Source organism: Dicentrarchus labrax, unplaced genomic scaffold, assembly GCF_905237075.1.
Source record: "Dicentrarchus labrax unplaced genomic scaffold, dlabrax2021, whole genome shotgun sequence".
NCBI lineage: Eukaryota > Metazoa > Chordata > Actinopteri > Moronidae > Dicentrarchus > Dicentrarchus labrax.
The window spans coordinates 8458879-8485130 of record NW_026136709.1 but is presented as its reverse complement, the minus strand read 5'-3'; the positions used below and the strand labels follow the sequence as shown (position 1 = coordinate 8485130).

At 39.0% G+C, this 26252-nt stretch overlaps 2 protein-coding genes across 3 annotated transcripts in view; both read right to left on the bottom strand.

Moving 5' to 3' along the window:
- Nucleotides 1–7056, bottom strand: part of LOC127369576 (B-cell receptor CD22) — a 137158-nt gene extending 130102 nt beyond the window's left edge. Inside the window, exon 1 of one of the 2 annotated variants that reach the window (XM_051411073.1) lies at nucleotides 6889–7056. The gene's annotated coding sequence lies outside the window, so the exon portion shown is untranslated. The remainder of the gene's footprint in view (nucleotides 1–6888) is intronic. The other variant, XM_051411071.1, reaches the window with a different exon arrangement.
- Nucleotides 1640–16673, bottom strand: LOC127369806 (B-cell receptor CD22-like). Its single transcript, XM_051411543.1, has 9 exons — nucleotides 16568–16673; nucleotides 15657–16040; nucleotides 15027–15332; nucleotides 14664–14924; nucleotides 3542–3853; nucleotides 3179–3439; nucleotides 2903–2990; nucleotides 2746–2785; nucleotides 1640–2505 (listed from the first exon to the last, which is right to left on the bottom strand). Exons 1-9 carry the CDS (start codon nucleotides 16671–16673, stop codon nucleotides 2248–2250), a joined length of 2016 nt encoding a protein of 671 aa, XP_051267503.1. The 3' UTR covers nucleotides 1640–2247.
- Between the last annotated feature and the right edge of the window lie 9579 nt (nucleotides 16674–26252).

Here is a 26252-nt window from a genome sequence, read left to right as displayed (position 1 = left end):
AGTAATAATCCCCTGAGAAAAAAGCTCAGAATTCAGACTGCTCTGAATGCAGTGTAAGACCAAGAACCTTACTCTAGCTGACAGGGAGTCAGACTTGAGATTAGCTGCAAGGAAGCTATCAAGAACACTGGAGGTTAGCACACAGACTGAGGTGGTAACTGAAGTTTTCTTGAGACTGGCAAACACTGCTAAGTTCTTACCCATGAACGCACCTCCTTAAGCTGCTCCAAGAAAGATCTGGTGTATGCTGGGTTCATATTTTGGCCAGATCATTCTTTAATATTTTATTTCAAAGCGTGGATCCACATGCAGTCCACAGACCAGGAGGCAGATGGAGTTCAATAGAGCAGTGGTTATGTAGGTGGAGATCTGTTACTTAACTTTCTTAACAGTGAATGTCTAATACAAATATGAGTCGAACAAGCTCAGTATTTTCTTTACAATGTTTGAATTTCTTAGCTGAACAGCTCAACAGTCAGTCAAATAAAGTAAAAAAAATCCACTGCTCTTTTCTGGTCTTTGAGACTGCCGAGGTCGAGCAACTCTTCTGTAATCATCAACTCCAAATTGAGCAACTGGACAGTGTCAGACATACAGTATATATCCACTTTCATTGCAGGCAAAAGAGAGGAAATAAAAGTTTATTCCCCTGTCACCCACACAAACTCACCCTCTGTAAAAGGTTTGCCATATTTGGCAATTAACACAATGACACTTAATACCTTGATTTAGTGCAGTTTTCATTTGATCCTCGTTTACGTATATAGGTGAAGAGAGAAAACTTGAACTAACAAGCCTTTCTTCGAGTCATTCTTGGATTCAAACTTGGTTATCTTTACATAATCACTAATGGCAACATTATACATTTCAAACAAAATGAAAATTCAGAATTTTATTATTCAGAAGCCTGGTGTGTGTGTGTGTACCCAAAGTAAGGCCAGTGGCTTTACCCTTTTGCTATAGTTTCTATAGTCATTTATTTCACAGTGAAATTAAGATACTGATTATGGGCACAAGCAAGACTTTAAAATGATGCCCTTACTGAACATGAAATATAATTACCACAAAACTACTTAATGATAAAGATGTGTTGCAAAATACTCTGAGGCCAGAGTGGGAATGGCATTCAGAAGCCAACTGACCAACTTCCCCTTTTTAGTCAAAATTTTAATCTCACTGTGGTTTGTACATGTCAGTTCACCCACAGTTATGTCTGTCTGGCACAACCGCTCTCTTTCATCATACACGCACAAATACTGTAGACCTCATGCTCATGCTTATACCTAAATTTCACGACATTGAGACCGCTCTCAATGTTGATGTGATATCATAACAGAATGAAATATTTTAAGGACTAAACTGCTAAGCCATTAGGTGGCAGTAAAAACTATGGAGAGAATCATCACCCACAGCCCCGTGTTCAATTAAACTACAGGACTGTAGCAGTTGATGTTTTACACACAGAGTAATGAGACTTATTTGGCTTTATAGGTCTAAACCGAGGATTAGATGGTTTGTACCACAGTGATATTGCCTGCAGGATGCAAAATTAGTATATTAATATCAGTGGTTCTTAAATTTAATGAACCACACAACTTTTATTTTACAATAATTGGCCAAAATTTTGCACCAGAAAATGTTGGTTGATAAGATATTTATTTGTATGCCATCCATTGTATTAAGTTGAATGAATACATATTCTCAAATGCAGAAACAGTCATCTTGTGCAGTAATACAATACAAAGGACATTGGTTTGTATCAAGAAAATGGGATATACAGTACACAACAAAACAAGATTATTAAGCCTTGTCAAAAATCATCAGAAAATATCACAAAATGACAACAATCTAATCTAATCTAATCTTGTAATAGACTGCGTGTGCAGAACCACTTCTGTGTGATAAGGCTTTTAAGGCTTTAGCACTTTTATTTGCACTTATCTGACAATCAAGGCTCCAGTGTCTACATCAACTGACATCTTGTATGTATAAAACATTAAAACTCCAGTGTGTCATATTTAGGAGGCAGAAATTAAATATAATATTCATAGCTATGATTTCATTACTGTACAATCACCTGATCATAGGAATCGTTCTATTTTTGTTACCTTAAAATAAGCTGTTTATATCAACAAAAACTATCTTGAGGTAGGTCATTTGCCTTATTGCACGTTTCGCAGTGACCGTAGTTTCCAGGGAGTTGCTGTCTGCAACTACAGATTCAACTCAACCCTACACACTGCACCTTTATGAATTCTTAACTTGAGCGTAAATATCCTCTGGACCATCAGCAGTGTGAGTTAATCTGTTTGCTGGCTTGGATACTTTGACCTGTGCATACAGCGTTTCCTGCTGCCGTCCACTGTCCTGCACTGAGTCAGAGGACGGTTCAGGTCTCCTCTTGGAGAAGTCGATCTCTCCATAATGGATGTTTTCTTCCTCTTCTTCTTCTTCTCTTGTTTTCCTAGCTGGCTCTGCAACAGTCAGCTCTTCACCTGTTTGACTCTGCAAAAACACAAACCAAATAAAAAACATAGATCCTTCTATATTAAATAATTACAGACCAATCCTAAATTAATTAAGTGGAGTTTGATTTGGACAAAATCAGACACAGCACAGAGACTGCTCTGACAAAGACATTACACTAAATCATTGTCTGAACTGTGAGTCTGGTAAACTACACAGCCAGTGTGAACAGATGTAAAACATTCAAAACACAGCTAAAGTTCTGTAGTATTTTCACACCTCAGTCTGTTGTGGAGTTGGGCGTGTCGACTTCAAACGCCTGGAAGACATGAGAGGTTGTTATTAATTATAACGTGTTAAATATACAGTGTGTCCATAAGGTGTCAAGACTGATGGGAAATGTAGACTGTAAACTGCTTTTATTTGTGATACTTACCAAACACAGACAACCAGGCAGAGCAGTGCAATGATCCCAATGATTCCTCCAAGAACTTTTCCCCATTGTGGAGAGTTAACAGGAGGCTCTGGTAGAAAACAAGACCAATATGAAATACTGAGTGATGAAAAGAAGATTTCATGTGGAAATGTAAAGTTAACATTAATTTAAGTTTAAATGCTCAACAGGGTACTGCAACAAACACAAAGTAAAGCATACAGAAGAAAAAAAGAGAAAAATAGGAAAGAGCAGATAAGATGTACATTCATAGATTACTTCTAACAGTCAGATTGATCTCTGATGATGTTTCATTGCCGATATCATTTTTGGCCACACAGTAATAAACTCCTCCATCTGTCACATTGAAGCTGTAAAACGGTCCTTCAGATACATTCATGGGTCCATCTTTGCTGTTCTTGAACCAGGTGAAGCGGATGACGGGAGGCTTGGCTCTGCTGGAGCAGGTCAGGTTCACCCAGCTACCTGCTGACACCAAACCTGATGGACTGACGGACACTGAGGTGTTTTTAGGAGCATCTGAGGAAAATGTGAGATTAACTTTATTCATTAAAAATCAGCTGATATCCCATGAATCATCATGTGCTGACAGGATCCAATAACAAACTCTGGTTGTCTTACATGAAACACTGAGAGTCTTTCTCTCCTCTGCTGTCTTGTTATCTTTTCCTTCATTCACAGGATATCTGACAGAACAGGTGATGTTGTATCCATCATGTTGGTCTGACAGAGTGATGCTCTCCTGGATTTTAGTTGTGAAGGTTCCATCTGTGTTTTCCTCTATTTGGTTGTGAGAGTCTTGTTGGAGATTCCAGGTGAGTTTAGGAGGGGAGTGTGGACAGGGAGTGAAAGCTGAGCAGGTAATAGTGACAGACTGCTTCTCCTTCAGATCACCTGAGATCTCAATTCTGGGGCTCGGAGGAGAATCTAAAGGTTTAAATCAAACAGATGAAGCTGATACTTCTGTAATGAAACCACATAAAGTATACAGTGGGTACGGAAAGTATTCAGACCCCTTTAAAATTTTCACTCTTTGTTTCATTGCAGCAATTGGCTAAAATCAAAAAAGTTAATTTTATTTCTCATTAATGTACACTCAGCACCCCATCTTGACAGAAAAAAACAGAAATGTAGAAATTTTTGCAAATTTATTCAAAAAGAAAAACTGAAATATCACATGGTCATAAGTATTCAGACCCTTTGCTGTGACACTCATATTTAACTCACATGCTGTCCATTTCTTCTGATCCTCCTTGAGATGGTCCTGCTCCTTCATTAGAGTCTAGCTGTGTTTAATTAAACTGATTGGACTTGATTAGGAAAGGCACACACCTGTCTATAAAAGACCTTACAGCTCACAGTGCATGTCAGAGCAAATGAGAATCATGAGGTCGAAGGAACTGCCCAAGGAGCTCAGAGACAGAATTGTGGCAAGGCACAGATCTGGCCAAGGTTACAAAAGAATTTCTGCAGCACTCAAGGTTCCTAAGAGCACAGTGGCCTCCATAATCCTTAAATGGAAGAAGTTTGGGACGACCAGAACTCTTCCTAGACCTGGCCGTCCAGCCAAACTGAGCAATCGTGGGAGAAGAGACTTGGTGAGAGAGGTAAAGAAGAACCCAAAGATCACTGTGGCTGAGCTCCAGAGATGCAGTAGGGAGATGGGAGAAAGTTCCACAAAGTCAACTATCACTGCAGCCCTGCACCAGTCGGGGCTTTATGGCAGAGTGGCCCGACGGAAGCCTCTCCTCAGTGCAAGACATATGAAAGCCTGCATAGAGTTTGCCAAAAAACACATGAAGGACTCCCAGACTATGAGAAATAAGATTCTCTGGTCTGATGAGACCAAGATTGAACTTTTTGGCGTTAATTCTAAGCGGTATGTGTGGAGAAAACCAGGCACTGCTCATCACCTGCCCAATACAATCCCAACAGTGAAACATGGTGGTGGCAGCATCAGGCTATGGGGATGTTTTTCAGCTGCAGGGACAGGACGACTGGTTGCAATTGAAGGAAAGATGAATGCGGCCAAGTACAGAGATATCCTGGAAGAAAACCTCTTCCAGAGTGCTCAGGACCTCAGACTGGGCCGAAGGTTCACCTTCCAACAAGACAATAACCCTAAGCACACAGCTAAAATAACAAAGGAGTGGCTTCGGAACAACTCTGTGACCATTCTTGACTGGCCCAGCCAGAGCCCTGACCCAAACCCAATTGAGCATCTCTGGAGAGACCTGAAAATGGCTGTCCACCAACGTTCACCATCCAACCTGACAGAACTGGAAAGGATCTGCAAGGAAGAATGGCAGAGGATCCCCAAATCCAGGTGTGAAAAACTTGTTGCATCATTCCCAAGAAGACTCATGGCTGTAGTAGCTCAAAAGGGTGCTTCTACTCAATACTGAGCAAAGGGTCTGAATACTTATGACTATGTGATATTTCAGTTTTTCTTTTTTAATAAATGTGGAAATTTTTGCAAATTTATTAAAAATTTGTTTTTTTCTGTCAAGATGGGGTGCTGAGTGTACATTAATGAGAAATAAAATGAACTTTTTTGATTTTAGCAAATGGCTGCAATGAAACAAAGAGTGAAAAATTTAAAGGGGTCTGAATACTTTCCGTACCCACTGTAAATAACAGGTTGTTCTGCTTTTCAGTTTTTCACCATTTTAATGTCAATCTGTAACAATACACTTAATCAGAATTTAAATTCAATGTGAAAACCTTCAAATTGATAAAGTGTGCTGTTTAGGCCAAAACTGCAACTGATTTTATTTTTTATTCTAAACAATAACATTATAGACTGACTGGAAGAAACAAAGCTCTCTTACCTTTAACTGTTATTTGAAGAGGATCACAAACAGCTGTTGCTCTGAAAGGCCAGTTCACGATTCTGAAGTAGTATGTGTCTGTATAACTTGTGATTAAACTGGAAAACAGAGTGGTGCAGTTTTTCTGACTCAGGTTTCCAGTAATATTCATTGGATACGTGTTAACTGTCTTACTACTGTTGAAAATCACATTGTTTGGATTATTGCCAAAATAGGAATTATTTTTTATCCAAACTCCAAAGGTTTGTTTACTGCCGTCAAACTCTTGTTCGGATTTAGCTCTAAAGTTACATGGGATTTGCAAACAAGATCCAGTCAGTGCTTCCATATTCTGTGGAGTAGTAATGAAGAGGTTTGTGTGTGGAGGACAATCAGCCAAAGCACCTGTAAAATCAGACTCATGATGAACAAAATGTGGAAAAAATCAGCATGAAGAGAAAGTTCATGATAAACAAATCAGCAGTGTGTTGCATGCTGGTCTTTTTCCCTGTCCTGTTAACAATTTCTATATAAAACATTTCACTTTGCAGTCAGGACATGAACAGTTGGAAAAAGTAACTCTATCTGCACTGGTCTTTCTGCTTTGTTTCTAAATGAAGTCCAAACTGTAAATGATTAACGTCTCCAAATAAAAGTGACTGAACAAACAGCTCACCTGAAAGAAAGAAGACACTCAGTAACATGTTGGCTGTCACCATATTCACAGACAGGACTGCAATCACACTCATCACCTGGATTTGAAAAAAAGTTACTCTTCAATATTTGAATCAAAGCATCTTTTAAACAAATCCTTCATGTTGTTTTAAAGCAACCTCAGATTCACACATTCAAACCAGGAACTTGCCATGTCCAACCAGATGTTACTGTGTTATAAGTAGTGATGAATAATATCTGCAGAGTTGCTCTGAAAACAGTTTCAATATAAAATCAGAATGATCCAGTCTGAGTTTATGATATTATAGTTCAAATAAAATGTTGCTGAAGAAACTTCTCATTTCTTTGAGGATCATTTCTGCTAAAACAAACCCAACAAATAAAATATATCATGTCTTTTTCAGTGGAGTTCATGAAAAGCAGCAAAATAAAAACTCTGGGTTAAAAAGTTCCAACATAAAAAGCAGTAACATTTGACCTTACCAAACGAGCCTGCAGATAAACCGGAGAAACAATTAGTTTTAAAATCAGACAGTCTGTGAATTTCAGCAGAACTGCAACAGACCCAGTAACAGACTTCCCTGCTAAGCCTCTGTAACATAAAAGCGAACAGACTTGTTGTTTCAAACTAGATATCACACGACTAAAATACTGCTGAAATACAAGAAGTCTTTGCTCTTCCTGTTTGCACCCTGTGAGTGAGGAAGTCAGCTTTTGTTGCATCTCAACCTCATCAGGGTACAAATGACGAATGATGAATAATTATTATTTATTCTTTAATGTCATTTTTTTTGTCACATCACTCACTACAAACATATATGCTTTATTGTGTTGCATATTAAATATTACATTAATTACAATAGTGACATATTTAAACTGTCAAAAAAATCCACTGCTCTTTTCTGGCCTTCGAGACTGCGGAGGTTAAGCAACTCTTCTGTTATCAGCAACTCCAAATTGAGCAACTGGGCAGTGCCAGTTGTATATATGCGCTTTCATTGCAGGCAAAGGAGAGGAAACACAAACTTGCAAAAAAACTTCACCTGAGTAGGAAATGTATGATAATATAAGTTAATACAAGGGTAGCTGCTGCTGTATTGATTTGCGGTCATAACTGTGAAGAAATCTGCATGTAGTTCACCATCATCTATCAATCATCACAAGGGATGAGAGGTTTCTGGGAAATAGTTCATCAGGTCTCCACCTTTATGCAGAGCTGCTTTTCTTGCAGCTAAATTCTTACCAGCTATGATTGTTAGGTCAAATATTGTGATCCAGATATTTTAATGGGCACTAAGTCATACGAGAAAAAGATTTAGATCTAATGCTGCTGAATTTCATATATTTTATGAACAAGTGGTGTAAAGCTATTTAATAATATGATTATTTAGTAATACTTACTAAAGGACTGAGTTGTGTACTCAAGACATTTTGTTGTAGAGTGCTCTGTGGCTACAGTTGCTACATTATGATCCTGCAGAAGTACTTGTTGACAGAACCAAGAAACCAACTTCCCCTGTCTATTTACAGTTCTCAGCTTTTTCTCTACACTCTGTTCACAACTTCAATTTACTTTCCACCACTGCACCACTTCTCTTTGGCCCTCTCACTCTGGTTCTTCAGCCACACAGATACAGTTATGTTTCATCACATTTATAATATCAAGACTCACAGATATGTTACACTGTTCTAGAGATTGAACTGTGAGTCCCACCATGAGGCTGACATTTGTTGTTCACAACGAAATATATAATATCTCTATTGGATGGACTGCTGGTAAAATATAGATATTCAAGGTGCCTAGAGAGATCTGCAGACTTTGCATATTGCGCCATGATCAGGTAAAACATTTTTTACATCAGCCTCAGCTTTTCTCTGTGCTCATAAGCAAATGTGTGGTGGGGAATGCTCCCCTATTTTAGGTGAGTACAGTAATAGTGTCAGCCCCATGCCTGACTCCTCCCAAACCTCCTAATCAGGTCAGGTTATATAAACCACCTGCTGGCTGATGCTTTCTCTTTTGGGCTCGGATCCTGTCTCTGCTGTGTTGTTTTTTTGGTTGTTCATGTATGTTTAAGATTCATTTTGTCAATTTACTTAGCTTACTTTTCTTACTGCAGATTTGGTTGACTGGTCTTTGTATTGCTCTGCTGGTCCATTGTTGCCTTCCATCACTGGTTGAACCAATCCTATGGAATGAAAGAAACAAACTGCTGTTAAAAACTCTATACATACATCACAATTTACTCAAATATAATTCCAATGTTTAAGGACACTTTTGATGTTCTGGGCTTCACCCAAGAGGAGAAGAACAGCATTTATAGATAGACTGGTGCCATTATACATTAAGGAAACAAGAAGTTCAAACAGAAGCAGAGAGAAGCGCAACCAGAGCCAGATTGAACAGAGGGTAAAAATCATCAAACCAATTTGAGCCTTTTTGACCCAAAATAATGTAGTAAATGCTTTTACTACACAGATGTGGACAAAGTTGCATATCTGATGGGCTTGAACTCTGCTGATCTCATCAAGGGCCTGTGTCACCCAAGAGAAAAAGTAAGCAACGAGTGGGTCACCAAAGGTCAGAATGTGCAGCAAGTAAGTTGAATAGAGGCACTGCAATGAAATCCATTGGGGCTTAATAATAAAGTGAGTTTGAATTTTGATGTATTTGATTGCATGCAATTATCTAGGTATCCTACTTAATTGGTGCACTGTCCATGTCAGTGTACGAGAAAATGTTCTTGTGGATGGTGGTGAGAATCAACCAATCTCTGGACACCAAGCAACCTCGCCAGTACTTCATTGGTGTGCTGGACATTGCTGGATTTGAGATATTTGATGTGAGTATAAAAGGTTTTATGGACATGAGACTAGAAAATCTACTTTTATTAACTTCTCTCTTTGAATGCTCCTCCTAGTCCAACACCTTTGAGCAACTGTGCATCAACTATACTAATGAGAAGCTGCAGCAGTTCTTCAACCACCACATGTTTGTCCTGGAACAAGAAGAGTACAAGAAAGAGGGCATTGTGTGGGAGTTCATTGACTTTGGCATGGACCTGGCAGTCTGCATTGAACTCATTGAAAAGGTGAGTGAAGAGTTAAATTTAATTTCAAACATAAACTATTCTTTTTGACTTGTTTACATTCAATTAATTCTAATCAATGTTTTCCCTCAGCCCATGGGCATCATGTCAATCCTTGAAGAGGAGTGCATGTTCCCCAAAGCCAGTGACGCAACATTTAAAGCCAAACTGTATGACAACCATCTGGGTAAAAGTTGCAACTTCCGAAAGCCCACAGTTGTTAAGGGGAAAAAAAAAGCTAATTTCTCCCTGGTTCAAAATACTAGTATTGTTGATGACAACATAATTAACTGGCTTTTGAAGGGGTATGCTGGTGCAGATTCAGGTAAGAGATCTGACAGCAATTATTCATCCCTAAATTATCCACGATAACACGAAAGAAGAAAAAAAAACTATCAGACTTATGTACTTTATTTACAACATCTACATAGCCCAGGATGCAGGAGGCAAGGGAGGAAAGGGAGCAAAGAAGAAAGGTTATTCCTTCCACACTGTGTCTGCACTGCATAGGGTAAAATATGTCTAAAGTTTAGGTCATGTCCTAATTTCACTGTATGGAACTGGTTACTATTCATTTTCTCCATTTACATGAAAACTTGAACAAACTGATGACCAACTTGCACCAGCTGTGCTGTAAAGGTGTGGTGGAGGGCAATAGAATCTGAAGGAAGGGATTCCCCAACAGGATTCAGTATGGAGAATTCAAACTAAGACAAGAAAAGCTAATTTATTGCTCTTTCAAAAATCATGCACACAATGATCAGTGATGTAACGCTCGTATTAAACGCCACTGCCTAGGTGATCAGGCCAGGACTGATAAGGCCCAAACTTGTGTCCAAGTACCATGTGTGTGGTCCACAGGTCCTATGTTCAGTTCTGTGGCATCAGTGATGTTCCTGATGGCTCTGTTCCTGTGTGCCTAGCTGAAGATGGTGTGCTTACTGTGTGCCTATCACAGCTGGCTGCAGAGGCTTTATCAGCATCTCTCTGTGCAGTGGAATAAGCCACTCAACTTATTCCATGCACTCCCAAGTGTTACAATAACATTATGTTTAGAAAATAAAGATATGGGCATTTTTCTTTAACATTTCTAATAGTATAGGGTGCAAACTAATATAGCTAAACATAAATTGAAGCTTGATATGGGGGCTTACAAACCTTCATATTAGGTGAGCTTGCCAGGCAGTTGGAGGAGAAGGACTCCTTGGTCCCCCAGTTGCTCAGTGGAGAACAAAGTACGAAACTGATGCCATACAAAGCACAGAGGAGCTGGAAGAAGCAAAGTAAGGATTCAGTAAATTATAGAACAGTGGGAGGTTGCCCACTCTCAATGTCCCAATATCTCCCCTGGAGGAACACAGGCTTCAGGGTGAGATTGAAGATCTCATGGTGGATGTGGAGAGACCAAATGCTGCTTCTGCAGCTCTCGACAAGAAACTTTGACAAGATAATGACATATAAAATGTAAGGGACACTTTGCATTATTACTCATTGCTTTATGCATTGTTTTATATGCATAATTAGAGATTACCATCTGAATGTGAAAGTGTACAACATAATTAAATATACAATTTAACCAGGTCCTTGCTGAGTGGAAGCAGAAGTATGAGGAGTCCCAGACTGAGCTGGAAGGTGCTCAGAAAGAGGCGCAATCTCTCAGCACTGAGCTCTTCAAACTGAAGAACTCTTATGAAGAATCTCTGGATCATCTGGAGACCATGAAACGAGAAAATAATTATCTCCAAGAAAGGAAAATATAATAAAACATAATTTGTAGCTAATCTAGCTAATATTTCTTCTTTGTACAGAAAGCACATGACGAGGAGTGAAGCCTTTAACAGTATCTTCAGCAATGTAAATTGTAGTATTTTAGTTTCTCTTTTCCCCATGCAACATGAGTGGAATAAAGAATACATTAGTCCTGATTGCACCACTTTTCTCATGTTCCTTGTATTTTAAAAAAATTGAAAGAAATCACCACACTACAAAAAAAAGTAGCATAGCATTAAATGTGATATACCCCTTTATATAAACATGATCAATACAAAAATATATAGTCAATAGTCTATATATAAAACATCTTACTGACAGGCATACTGATTGACTGACTGACTGAGCAGTGTAGTCAAACACTTTATACAGCAGTTGTGTTGAACTACACTGAGTCACCACTAGATGGTCAAAGAGCTCCACTCACAAGAATGTGTTTCTCCATGATAATACAGAAAAGGAATATCAATAAAATCAAATCAATACTTGGAGGATTTGGTCTGGAGATGTCACAGTGGTCAGTCTAACAGTGTGATGACAAAGTAATGAAGTGGAATAAGGCTGGAGTGAAGTTAACGGTAATATATGAACTTATTATATGTTAATTATTACTGCTCTGTTGTTTAGGATTACCAAAAATACACAAACATCGATGGGTGATCTGTTAGTTCAAGTTCATAACAGTGAATGTCTAATACAAATATGAATCGAACAAGCTCAGCATTTTCTTTACGATGTTCGCATTTCTGAGTCAAATACATCCACTGCTCTTGTCTGGCCTTTGAGACTGCAGAGGTCGAGCAACTCTTCTGGAATCAGCAACTCCAAATTGAGCAAGTGGGCAGTGTCAGACATATATTTGCACTTTCATTGCAGGCAAAAGAGAAGAAATCAATGTTTATTCCCCTGTCACTCACATAAACTCACCCTTTGTAAAAGGTTTGCCACATTTGGCAATTAACATAGACACTTCATATCTTGAATTACTGCTGTTTTCATTTGATTCATGAGCCCTCGTTTATGTATATAGGTGAGGAGAGAAAACTTGAACTAACAAGCCTTTCTTCGAGTCGTTCTTGGGTTCAAACCTGGTTACCTTTACACAATCACTAATGGCAAACAAAGTGAAAATGTTTTCAGAAGCCCGGTGTGTGTGTACCCAAAGTAAGCCCAGTGGTAATTTATTTCACAATGAAATTAAGATACTGATTAGCAAGACTTTAAAATGACGCCTTACTGACAATGAAATATAATGAACACAAAACTACTTAATGATTAAGACGTTTTGCAAAAACACAGTGGGAATGGCATTAAGAAGCCAACTGACCAACTTCCTCTATTTAGTCAAAATTCTCATCTGTTTGGCACAACCGCTCTCTTTCATCATACACGCTCAAATACAGTAGACCTCGTGCTCATGCTTAATTTTACAACACAGAGAGCAGCATCATGAGCTGCCATATATCATAAAAAATGAAATAATTTAAGGACTTAACTACTAAGCCATTAGGTGGCAGTGTAGACTTTGGAGAGAATCATCACCCACAGCCCGTTGTTCAATTAAACTACAGGATTGTACAGATTGTACTAAAAGTAGATGTTTTGCACTTTTGAGGCAGAGTAATGAGACTTATTTGGCTTGATAGGTTTAAACTGAGGATTAGCTTGTTTGTATCACAGTGATTTGGCCAGCAGGATGCAAAATTAGTATATTAATATAAGTGGTTCTTAAATTTAATGAACCACACAACTATCCTTGATTACAGGCACAACGGAAAATCTCTACTAAATCTCAATATTGAGATACTAAGTCAAAAATATTGAGATACTTAGTCATTATTTTGAGAAGGTTTCTCATTATATTGACTTAAAGAGTCCCTTTTTTTGCTTCGTATTTGATCACCACTGCCTAGTTTGACAGTTTGATCTGAATTTCATGCTCTACACTAGACGGACTCACTGAGTGACCTGTCAATTATAAGGTAGCCCAGTCTAAAAGCATATGCGGTATTATCTTCTATTTCAAATTAAATTGGACCATAATTTACTGAATGAACAACATAATGTATTGAAGAAGATGTGAAACTGAGACCCTAAACTCATCAGGAAACTGTTTACTGAGCTCATAAAGGAAGTGTCAAGTCAGCTCATTCTCCATTAGAGTGAATGGTATCAATGTGTTATTGCAGCTAATGGAGCTCCCCCTGCTGGAATTGAGATAGAATGTAGGTTTTAAGACACGCTTCACTTTTCAGACCCGGAAGCTTTGTCCATTATATATACTGTCAATCCTACTACCATTTTTATTTTTTTAATTTTTGAGATTCTCTGGACCATCAGCAGTGTGTGTTAATCTGTTTGCTGGCTAGGATACTTTGACCTGTGCATACAGCGTTTCCTGCTGCTGTCCACTGTCCTACACTGAGTCAGAGGACAGTTCAGGTCTCCTCTTGGAAAAGTCAATCTCTCCATAATGGATGTTTTCTTCCTCTTCTTCTGTTTTTATTGCTGACTCTGCAACCTGTTTGACTCTGCAAAAACACAAACCAAACAAAAAACATAGATCCTTCAATATTAAATAATGATAGACCCATTTTAAATTCCAGCAAGTCCAGCAACTGCTCTGATAAAGACATTACAGTAAATCATTGTCTGAACAGTCTGAACACAGTGCAGTACGATACAGCTAAAGTTCTGTAGTGTTTTCACACCTCAGTCTGTTGTGGAGTTGGACGTGTTGACTTTAAACGCCTGGAAGACATGAGAGGTTGTTATTTATTATAACATGTTAAATATACAGTGTGTCCATAAAGTCTCAAGACTAATAGGAAACAGATATTATAACGTGTGAAGGCTACATAAAATGTCAGCGTCATTAACTGAGCCAAGTCAAACTGCTTTTATTTGTGATACTTACCAAACACAGACAACCAGGCAGAGCAGTGCAATGATCCCAATGATTCCTCCAAGAACTTTTCCCCATTGTGGAGAGCTAACAGGAGGCTCTGGTACAAAATAAGACCAATATGACATACTGAGTGATGGGGAGCCCGGTTGGTTCAGTTGGTGGAGCTGACGACCCATGTGTGGAGTTGCTACGGCGGCCCGGGCTCGGGTCCGACCTGCGGCCCTTTGCTGCGTGACGTCCCCTCTCTCTCTGCCCCCCTTTCCTGTCGATCTTCAGCTGTCTCTATCAAAATAAAGGCATAAAAAGGCCAAAAATAAAGAAATACTGAGTGATGAAAAGAAGACATGATTTCATGTGGAAATGTAAAGTTAACATTAATTTAAGTTTAAATGCTCAACAGGGTACTGCAACGAACACAGAGTAAAGCATACAGCAGAAAAAAGAGAAAAGAGAAAAGAGCAGATAAGATGTACATTCATGGATTAAAGTATATTTAACGGTCAGATTGATCTCTGATGATGTTTCATTGCCGAGAGCATTTGTGGCCACACAGTAATAAACTCCTCCATCTGTCACATTGAAGCTGTAAAACGGTCCTTCAGATACAATCATGGGTCCATCTTTGCTGTTCTTGAACCAGGTGAAGCGGCTGACGGGAGGCTTGGCTCTGCTGGAGCAGGTCAGGTTCACCCAGCTACCTGCTGACACCAAACCTGATGGACTGACGGACACTGAGGTATTTTTAGGAGCATCTGAGGAAAATGTGAGATTAACTTTATTCATTAAAAATCAGCTGATATCCCATGAATCATCATGTGCTGACAGGATCCAATAACAAACTCTGGTTGTCTTACATGAAACACTGAGAGTCTTTCTCTCCTCTGCTGTCTTGTTATCTTTTCCTTCATTCACAGGATATCTGACAGAACAGGTGATGTTGTATCCATCATGTTGGTCTGACAGAGTGAAGCTCTCCTGGATTTTAGTTGTGAAGGTTCCATCTGTGTTTTCCTCTATTTGGTTGTGAGAGTCTTGTTGGAGATTCCAGGTGAGTTTAGGAGGGGAGTGTGGACAGGGAGTGAAAGCTGAGCAGGTTATAGTGACAGACTGCTTCTCCTTCAGATCACCTGAGATCTCAATTCTGGGGCTCGGAGGAGAATCTGTGATTTAAATCAAACACATTGTATACAAAAGAAAAAACATAAAGATTACAATTACTACTGTCCCAGAAGCTGATACTTCTGTACTGAAACTTATTAAAGTATAAATAACAATTTGTTCTGCTTTTCAGTGTCTCAGAATTTGACCATTTTAATGTCAACTGTAACAATAGACTCATTGTTTAATCAGAATTTAAATTCATGGTAAAGTGAAAAACCTCCAAATTGATAAAGTGTGCTGTTTAGACCAAAACTGTAACTGATTTCACTTTTTATTTTAAACAATAACATTATAGACTGACGAAAGAAACAAAGCTCTCTCACCTTTAACTTTTATTTGAAGAGGATCACAAACAGCTGTTGCTCTGAAAGGCCAGTTCATGATTCTGAAGTAGTATGTGTCTGTATAACTTGTGATTAAACTGGAAAACAGAGTGGTGCAGTTTTTCTGACTCAGGTTTCCAGTAATATTCATTGGATACGTGTTAACTGTCTTACTACTGTTGAAAATCACATTGCTTGGATTGTCGCCAAATTTAGGGTCATTTTTGATCCACACTCCAAAGGTTTCTCTGCTGCTATTACAATCTTGTTCTGGTTCAGCACTAAAGTTACATGGGATTTGCAAACAAGATCCACTCAGTGCTTCCATCTTCTGTAGTGTAGTGATGAAGAGGCCAGCTGGATTAGGACAATCAGCCAAAGCACCTGTAAAATCAGACTCATGATGAACAAAATGTGGAAAAAATCAGCATGAAGAGAAAGTTCATGATAAACAAATCAGCAGTGTGTTGCATGCTGGTCTTTTTCCCTGTCCTGTTAACAATTTCTATATAAAACATTTCACTTTTCAATATTTGAATCAAAGTATCTTTGAAACAAATCCTTCATGTTGTTTTAAAGCAACCTCAGATTCACACATTCAAACCAGGAACTTGCCATGTCCAACCAGATGTTACTGTGTTATAAGTAGTGATGAATAATATCTGCAGAGTTGCTCTGAAAACAGTTTCAATATAAAATCAGAATGATCCAGTCTGAGTTTATGTTATTATAGTTCAAATAAAATGTTACTGAAGAAACTTCTCATTTCTTTGAGGATCATTTCTGCTAAAACAAAACCCAACAAATAAAATATATCATGTCTTTTTCAGTGGAGTTCATGAAAAGCAACAAAATAAAAACTCTCTGGGTTAAAAAGTTCAAACATAAAAAGCAGTAACATTTGACCTTACCAAACGAGCCTGCAGATAAACCGGAGAAACAATTAGTTTTAAAATCAGACAATCTGTGAATTTCAGCAGAACTGAAACAGACTTCCCTGCTAAGCCGCTGTAACATAAAAGCAAACAGACTTCTTGTTTCAAACTAGATATCACACGACTAAAATACTGCAGCAGTACAAGAAGTCTTCACCCTTCCTGTTTGCACACTGTGAGTGAGGAAGTCAGCTTTTGTTGCATCTCAACCTCATCAGGGTACAAATGACGAATGATGAATAATTATTATTTATTCTTTAATGTCATTTTTTTGTCACATCACTCACTACAAACATGTATGCTTTATTGTGTTTCATATTAAATATTACATGAATTACAATAGTGACATATTTAAACTGTCAAAAAAAATCCACTGCTCTTTTCTGGCCTTTGAGACTGCGGAGGTCAAGCAACTCTTCTGTAATCAACTCCAAATTGAGCAACTGGGCAGTGTCAGACGTATATATGCACTTTCATTGCAGGCAAAGGAGAGGAAATAAAAGCTAATTCCCCTGTCATCCACACAAACTCACCCTCTGTTTTAAACTAACTTCATGTACTTTACACAATATAGCTAAGATTTAGCTGAACAGTAGATAGAATGTAGATATGTAATATACCAAGGGTGTTTAAGTTATTACAAAAGAAGATGATTTGAGAGCATCAGTACACATAACCAGTGTTTTATTACACAAACTTGCAAAAAAACTTCACCTAAGTAGGAAATGTATGATAATATAAGTTAATACAAGGGTAGCTGCTGCTGTATTGATTTGCGGTCATAACTGTGAAAAAGATCTGCATGTAGTTCATCATCATCTATCAATCATCACAAGGGATGAGAGGTTTCTGGGAAATAGTTCATCAGTCACCACCTTTATGCAGAGCTGCTTTTCATGCAGCTAAATTCTTACCAGCTATGATTGTTAGGTCAAATATTGTGATCCAGATATTTTAAAGGGCACTAAGTCATACGAGAAAAAGATTTAGATCTAATGCTGCTGAATTTCATATATTTTATGAACAAGTGGTGTAAAGCTATTTAATAATATGATTATTTAGTAATACTTACTAAAGGACTGAGTTGTGTACTCAAGATATTTTGTTGCAGAGTGCTCTGTGGCTACAGTCACTACATGATAATCCTGCAGAAGTACTTGTTGACAGAACCAAGAAACCAACTTCCCCTGTCTATTTACAGTTCTCAGCTTTTTCTCTACACTCTGTTCACAACTTCAATTTACATTCCACCACTGCACCACTTCTCTTTGGCCCTCTCACTCTGGTTCTTCAGCCACACAGATACAGTTATGTTTCATCACATTTATAATATCAAGACTCATAGATACTCATAGATGTTACACAGTTTTAAAGCTTGACCTGTGAGTCCCCACCATGAGGCTGACATTTGTTGTTCACAGTGAAATATATAATATCTCTATTGGATGGACTGCTGGTAAAATCTCTCCAGATATTCAGGGTCCCTAGACAGATCTGCAGACTTTGCATATTGCACCATGATCAGGTAAAATTTCCATTTTCCCCGTACTTTTGGTTTATGACCAGTTACTTTTTTTGGTTGTTTATTTATGTTAAAGATTCATTCTGTCAATTAAGTTAGCGTTTCCTTAATGTAGATTTGCTTGACAGCTCTTTATTTTGCTCTGCTGGTCCATTGTTGCCTTCCCCCACCTGTTGAACCAATCCTGTGTGTTAGCGCCCCATACCCCAGGTGGTGAGTAGTGTTAATATTAAAGAATATAAATGTCATGGCACTGCACCATCTTGTGTTTTTGATATCGGCCTAATATTATTCCATAAGCAAGAAGTTTATTGTTACTGCAAGAAGTGTGGGACTGAGGGAACCTGCATGGTATCTATCAGAAACAGTCTGTTATGTTTGGTAGGACCGTGGACCGGGGTGTGGATACAGGACACTTGAGGCTATCTTAGCTTGATCAGTGACATAGGTGTGAAGTTGTTGTTGGAAAACCAGAGAACATTGCACAATGAACTGCCCGCACTCCTAGGGTACCTGAATATCGTTCCGGTGTGGGGAAGAACGGTTCACGTCCAGAAGGGGCGGGGGTAGTGGGTGGCTCGGGTGTGGCGGAAGTTGAGGAGGCAGCTGCGGATGGTGTAGGCAGGGCAGCCATAACAGTTTGTAGCCTAGAGTCCAGTTGACTGACTGTAAGTGTTAAGTTGCGCAAAGTGTCCATTACCTCGGGAAAAACTCCTTCCATCTGTCCAACTATTTGTCCTTGTAGAGCCAAGGCTTGTCTGAGAGCATCTGTACCCACAGGGTCCATAATGTGGCCAGATTATTCTGTTGTGTTTGGTAGGACCGTGGACCGGGGTGCGGATACAGGACACTCGGGGGCGGGTTAAGGTCAAGAGTTTATTCACAAAGAATTAAGTAACAAGTAGAAGTGTGTGGAAAAGGGCGAGGTGAGAGCAGGGGCAGGCAGTCCTGGACAGTGGCACAAAACAAAGCGAAACAGAGAAACTCACTCAAAACTAACCAAATACTCAGGAGTCTAAATTGGCCTGAAGTACTCAACCATGAGAAGGTAAGGAATAATCTGGCGACGAGTCTCAGGAAGCCCCACATCTTAAGGCCAGGCGCTGATGAGGATTGCCAGCAGGTGTGTAACTCCACCAGGTGATCCGCTCACTACCAGGCATAACACACACACACACCCACACACAGAACACCACAGGAAAAAAAAAGGAACACACTCCCAAGTGTCACAGCACCAACTGTGACACAGTCCTGACTAATGAAGAGAAAATTAAAACCCTGTCGAATGCAGGCCAATATTCATGCTGTTACTGTTACTGTAGCTGTTAATGTGGTTAAAGCAGGAAAGTCAGTAGATCAGTCACTGATCTATGAATGGATGTGGGTGTTTTTTTTACAATATCTGCTGTCTACATGCTTAATAACTAACCTCAACTGTAGATAGAAAAAAGAAGCTGATGAAATTATATTTTTTTTCAGAGGTCTTCAAATGATCTTAGAGCTTCACTATGGATAACACATTTAGACAAGGAGACAAAGTAATATTATTTTGGAAAATGTGTGTATGCCATTTCCATGATTCCAGCCAGCTGTCAAATTAGTTTAAATAGAGTGAGACATAATAGGGCAAAATCTTAGATAAAGATAGAGATAAAAAAACATCCAATTCATAAGCATTGACTATTATGCGTTCAGTCAGGAGCCATGGTCTAATTTGTCCCTGGGAGCCTTTTGGAAAACCATGCAGAAGAAATTCCGGCCCAGGTAATGGGCTTTTTAGTGACAGCGTGCTACAACAACCATGATTAAGCAAATCTGAAAATGTGGGAGAAAACAGTGTTCACTACAAACATACAAAAAGTGTGGCAAACTGATCATAGAGGAAGACTTATTCTCCCCTCTACCCAACTCACATTTTCAGATTCCATACACCTCTGTGCAGCACCAGTCTGACAGAGGTTACTGTTCATGTCAGCTGGCCCAGCCTGTCTTTGTCTGTAGACAAAGGACCACAGCAGGAGTGTAAAACAGCTGAGAATCTCAACATAGATTGGTATGTTCCACTCTGGTAGCAAAACTATGCCCTCAAGGTTAGAGTGGCACTCTAAACACAAGGTGTGGAGCTGTGAGTAAGTTGAGTTATGAGGAGTGCAGGGTGAGATGGTGTATAGGTTGTCATACCTTCTCCAGTGTTATCGGACCATATTATCACCTTGTAAAGAGACTGCACACTTTCCCTGGTGGACATTTTAAATGACAGCTCTCTTAACCTTTAAGTAATAAATTCAAGACCTGCAGTGCTAAGCTCAGCACCTTGTTATTTACATTACAAAGGGTTGCAAGCCAGCTAGAAATATCTTGATTTGAATGTACTCTACTTTACTTACGTTTACCCATGATGACTAAAATAAAACTGTTAAAAGTAACAAAAACATGTTGATAATATGACTATTTTTGTGAGCTATGCAATGTGATCTAGGGGTATGGCGATCGTTCCACCACTTTGGAGACTGAAATAATTATTGGATGGATTAACATGGCATTTTGTGCAAATAGCTATGGTTTGCAGACAATGAGACCTATTGACTTTGCTGTTCTTTCTCCTTCAGCAACACAATGACATTTACATTTCGTTAGCCTCATAGCATAATTGCCTAAGTCATATTTCAATTTTTTTGGAAAACAAGAAAAAACAAAATTTTTAGAAAACATATTGATATTTTTTATTGATATTGTAACAGTACATTCAACCAGATGTGCGAACAAGTATGCAAAAAGAAAAAGACCCATCATCAATTAACTAACAAATAAAAGTGACTTAGGCAGAATATGCCATGACATAGGCATTTTTTCTCTTACATATAAATGCAAACATCACATAACCAAAGTGCTTTTATTCTCCTAAATATAACCAATATGTGTAACTTGTCAACCTTAACCAAGTTGTTTCTTAATGTCTAACCTTAACCACTGTTTTCCTTTCCCACCCTTTATCGAAGTTCCACTCAGGTGGTGTGCAAACTCATTTTCACACTGTCTATTGATGAGGGAGGTTGTCATAGTACTGGTGGGCCACTCTTGGTAGTACTGGTTTCATTGCCTGCAAGTCATTGAATTTCCTGAGAGTAATTGGCAATTGGGCAGGAAAGAGTGGGACCCAGTGGAATGGTTCTTCGGGGATGCTGATTCACAGAGGCAGGTCCTCCCAGTCAGACTAAAAATCCAACTTGTACCGGATTCGACCATCAGCCAAGTACTGGAGAGCCCGGAGGTCATGGACTGTGGGGTCACCAACTTTTTTACCTGGTCGAATCTTGGTGACATAGGCCCCAGATAACTTCATGAAGTCATTGTGGTATAGCTGAATCACCTTGTATGGGGATGGATGGATTCGTGCAGTCTCAAAGATGACAATGTAATCACGTGGAGTGTGAATATCTTTGATGATGTGCCGTTCAATGAGGCTATGCATGGAGTCACACTTCATTTGTGTGTGCCCTGCAACCAGAAACTTTTGTTCAATGGTGACACCATGCTTCATGGCCAGATGAAGGTAGGTGTTGCTGATGGTATAGCTCACCGATTTTGATATCCACCGCCATCACTCCAGACAATGACTTTCTCGATGTTTCCGTTGGCCTCTAGGATTGATTCAAAGTGCTTTGACTGCAGATGGGCAAAAACCTCACTGCTGAGGGAGCCTTCATGCTCCTCCCAAGCGTAACAATACCCATCTTTGTTACTCAGGTTGAAGCAAGTAAAGTTGTGCATCTGTAATTTAGTTTTATAACACATTGTACTTGCTTTTGTCTGGGGGCACAGAAGAACGCATTGAAGGTCCATTGTCCACACTGAAAGTTTGTCACTGGATTCCTTTTTATCCTTAGCTTTTTCAGCTTGAGCCTGAGCCTTTAATTTCAAGTGAGTAGTAAGGGTATCCTGATCTGTATTTCCTACCTTGGCGCTGACACATACATCACACTGGTCCTTTTTTGGTATGAACACAGAGTATTTCTGCTCACTGAACACTTTTCGAAAATATGTCTCACTCACAGCACGCGTTCCATTTTCACCAGCAGCTTTCTGATATTCCTTGTGAAGATCACTTAGAACTGTTCCCGGCTCCAGGAACTTCTTATCCTGATAGGAGGGAACCTGACGGCAGTAATGGGATGGGACAGTAGGCAGTCCAGAGAGCCATTCTTTCAGGAAGGTCTGGTCAACATCTGATATGGGCACATGTGGACCAGTCTTGTTGATCTTGGGTTGACCTGGATCAGTTTTGGTTTTCATGTCCACAGTTAACCATGATCCGATGGTTCTGGGGGCGATGCCAAGTGTTGAACAGAAAAGATTCTTACACACAGGTAGTTTACATCTATCTGCCAGTTGCAGGTGGTATGATAGGGACGTTGTTCTCCTTGATGCAACACCACCTTTCTTCTGTTTTATAGGCACATTTTCGACTAAAGTCTGGATATACAGCTTGCGTGCCTCCCAGGAGGGCATGGACCAGAAATTGTTGAAGATATCTGTTCTCTCTTCTTCAGTCAGTAGTTCACAACTTTGTTTCTTCGACCTTAAGCAGTGCTGTGATGTGCAGGGTGGGCCCATGGTCTTTGGTGGTCTCTCCTGTCCCATTTTATTCTTGTAACTCTCCCCCTTAAGACGCTTCTCTTTTATCACCTCTTGCTTCCACATATGTGGTGTTGGGCGCCTATGACGTTGAACAGCAGAAGTTTCAAGTGCAGCTCCTGTTTCTCCTTCACTGTGTTGAGCTGTGTCTGTATCACTACCATTATCTGGGCAGTCATCTTCCTCAGGTATATAGTCCTTATCCAAGACAGTGTCATCTGGTTCACTTTCTGACGATGAATCAGGATCTGATTCAGCTCTGGAGGCTTTACTGGCTGTTTCCTCTTCAATCCATTGCCCCATGTCTACGTCATTTCCTTCTCTCTGAGGTCTACCCTCATCTAAATCCTCTAAATGAATGAGTTCATTTCCTCACAGTAAAGCAAAAAAAATAAAAAATGAAGTGCTGTTGAGTATTTTAACACAGTAAACCATGTTAAATTCATAGGTTCACAGAAAAAAATCTAAAACTGACCAAATACTTCTTATGCCTAGTCAAAATGTCTCATTTCTAAAACAAATCTATTTGCACTTAAAATAAAAAGCGCATGCTTGAAAAATGACTTCACTTGAAAATGTGCTTAAAAATGTCTAAAATTGCCTAAATGTCTTTTTATGGTGATGTTTCTTAAGTGTACAGATTTGTTCTGACCAGAAATGAGGTAATATTTTGCTAGTGTTAGCTAGCTACTTCATCATACCTTGTAGCAAAAAATGTGATTTAAAGTTTAAATACACAGTTCATAATCCCTTTGATTGACCGAAATTACATTTAGTGTCTAGAAAATTGAAGAAATATGAACTCTTACCAGATGAAAATGAATCAAAGAGAAGAGCTAATGCTTCACTTGTGGACAGCCGAGCCCTCTTTCTCATGCTTTCTGCCGTGTTACGAGTTTGCAAATGCAATGCACGTCCCCATCAACTCTACTGGCTTTCTCCACCCTCCTGTCGCTCTTTCCATATTTTTTTAGGAACCAATGGGGGATAAAGCGGAGCAGTAAAGGCCTTCTCCACAGACAACCCCTGCAGGGTCCAGCTTGAAGCTCCTGGCCATCCAACATCACCCATCTTTCCTCTCTTCTTTCCTGTTTCAACCAGTCAACACAAGTGCTCCTCAAATTGTCTATTAAATCATTTAATCAATCAGACAAGGTGTAGTCTTTTTTGCTGAAAAGGATGTCTGAAAACAGGTTGCTGACATGTGGTGGACCGACATATCAGGTGGCTGACACGAAGAATGCCAGCAGAACAAGACGATGTCAGAGGCCAACTCGTCACACAACAGCTGAGAATGGAACTGCAGACAGGGAAAGCTACGTGAAGGCTAATTAGACAACTCAAAGTTAGAACCTGAGATGTGGAGCATCAAGTGTTGAAAGGGTCTTGTTATGCAATGCAGAGGTCTTTGAGGAGGAGATGTCATCTCCAACTATGTCTGTGACAAATTATCACTTCATAGACAGCTTTACACTTCAGATGGTACAGAAACACCTGGTTTGACCCCGGTGCTAACTGTAGCCACTTGCAAATTCAAATAATTTTCTCACTTCCTAAATGATTCCACATATTTAAAGAATATCATGCTGATCATGACGTATTGACTGGGTGCTCTCTTGGAGCTACCTAAATGGAAACATTTGAATATTGAAATACAGAAGTTTAAGCTTTCTATCATGGTAAGGAAAGGATCCATCATTTACATAATGTAACAGGAAACAAAAAGACACTTCCCTGTAGACAGTCCACCAAACCGAAAGACATGTTGTCGTTCCAAAATATTCACTACAGGACAATTAATTAAATTCATGTTTACTACTATGAAAATACAGATACTCATACTTACAGGCAATGAATAAACAAATAACGTCATGCTGTAAAAATCCCCTTTTTGCTCACTAATTATCGGTCATTAAATTAACCTAATTATTGCATGTGTTCCAGAGGCACACTATGTTAGCTAACACTGTCAAAAGAGGGCAGTAGATAAAGATTAAGAACAAAGGGCAAATTAACAACAGCAATAACTCAAGACCGCTGACTTTAGAGTTGTTGACAGGCATCAGTTTCATCTTTACCTTAGCTCACAAATACTGCATTAGCCTTCAGTATCTTAATTATATCATGAGAAAGTCAACTAGAGACTGGAAACACTTTTTCACTTTTTTAGATAACAAACAGACTCAACCACAATGGCAAAGTCACTGCTGACAGGGACACATGACAGTGCTTTCTCTTAAGCTTAGCATTAGGAATCCTAAAACAATTTCACAGGGTTATCTTTGTCCTCAAGGGTAAATAGAAGGAAACAATACCAGGAAAACAAGAAGGAGTGTGGAGTTACAGTTTAGCAGTTAGTGCCAACTGGCCTAGTTGAACAGCAGCTGCAACTGTGATGATGTTCAAACTCTACTTTCATTGGTATATCTTCTCAATAGAACAGGAAAAAGAAACAAAATATATATTAAAGTCGTGGAAAAGAGCCAAATATAATGAAGGAAAATTCTCAATTCAGACATTTTTATAACGGACAGACCTGTCCACTGCCAAAGGAAAGTGATATCCCTGTGTAGGATGCATCTAAGATTCCATGTAGTTTTATAAAAGCAGCTTCATATTTGGTATGCTCGGGAGTGTGTGACACGCAGCCAGTAAGTGAGAGTGTGAGTCTAAGTTTGATATAACTTGTCACTGTGCCTTTGCAATCTGCCTCAGTGTGCCAAAGGCATTTGTAGTGGCTCTGTGAATGTCATGTGGTTATCTCGAGCTCAAGGACAAAAGGAAGAAAACAATGTGCTATAAACAGTCTCCTCTATGTCCACTGTGGTTTGTTTTAAGACACCTAATCCTAACCCTAACCTTTTGACAGATTTTTACTGGGACGCAGGAGTCTGTAAACAGAAGAAATATAAATGCAGACCTGTTACTGCAGGTAGTGGATATAAAACATTCTAGTATTGTATTAGCTTACTGATTTATGTTATTTATATAAACATTGACTAATTTATACAAGTTTACAAGTTTCTCTCTGTTTCTAGTCTTTATGCTAAACTAAGTTTATTAATATGTAGCTTCATATTGTATACAATACAGACATAAGAGTGATGTTGATTTTCTCATTTAACTCTCAGCAAGAAAGAAAAAGGGTGAATTTCCCCAAATGTCTAACTATTCCTTTAAACTCTGTTCCACATTTTAAACAAAGGCTTTTGCTAATCATGTTTAATCCCTACTGTTAACCTAATCTGAGATAATAGACAGCTCTTTAAAGATCCATGTAAAACTTAATACAACTGTTTTCACAGGTTTTGATGCTGTGTATTCCTCAAAACAAACAAACCTATCTATAATTGTTGGAGTGCCCCAAATTTTCAATTATTTAAGAGAAGAATATTAACCTGTAATCTAACATAGCTTTTTAAACTCTGCAAAAATGATTAACCTCAAAACAACACATGACCCAGAATATGACCATGAACTACCTGCCATATCTGTCTAAGTACA

What these genes read in the sequence shown, in the direction of transcription:
- LOC127369806 (XM_051411543.1), bottom strand. Translation starts at nt 16,673, where the DNA reads ATGTTACAGCGGCTTAGCAGGGAAGTCTGTTTCAGTTCTGCTGAAATT. An exon ending in GATCAATCTGACCGTTAAAT is followed by an intron (nt 3,854 to 14,663) that starts ATACTTTAATCC and finishes TTTGATTTAAAC; the next exon opens with CTTTAGATTCTCCTCCGAGC. An exon ending in TGCCTGGTTGTCTGTGTTTG is followed by an intron (nt 2,786 to 2,902) that starts GTAAGTATCACA and finishes CATGTCTTCCAG; the next exon opens with GCGTTTGAAGTCGACACGCC.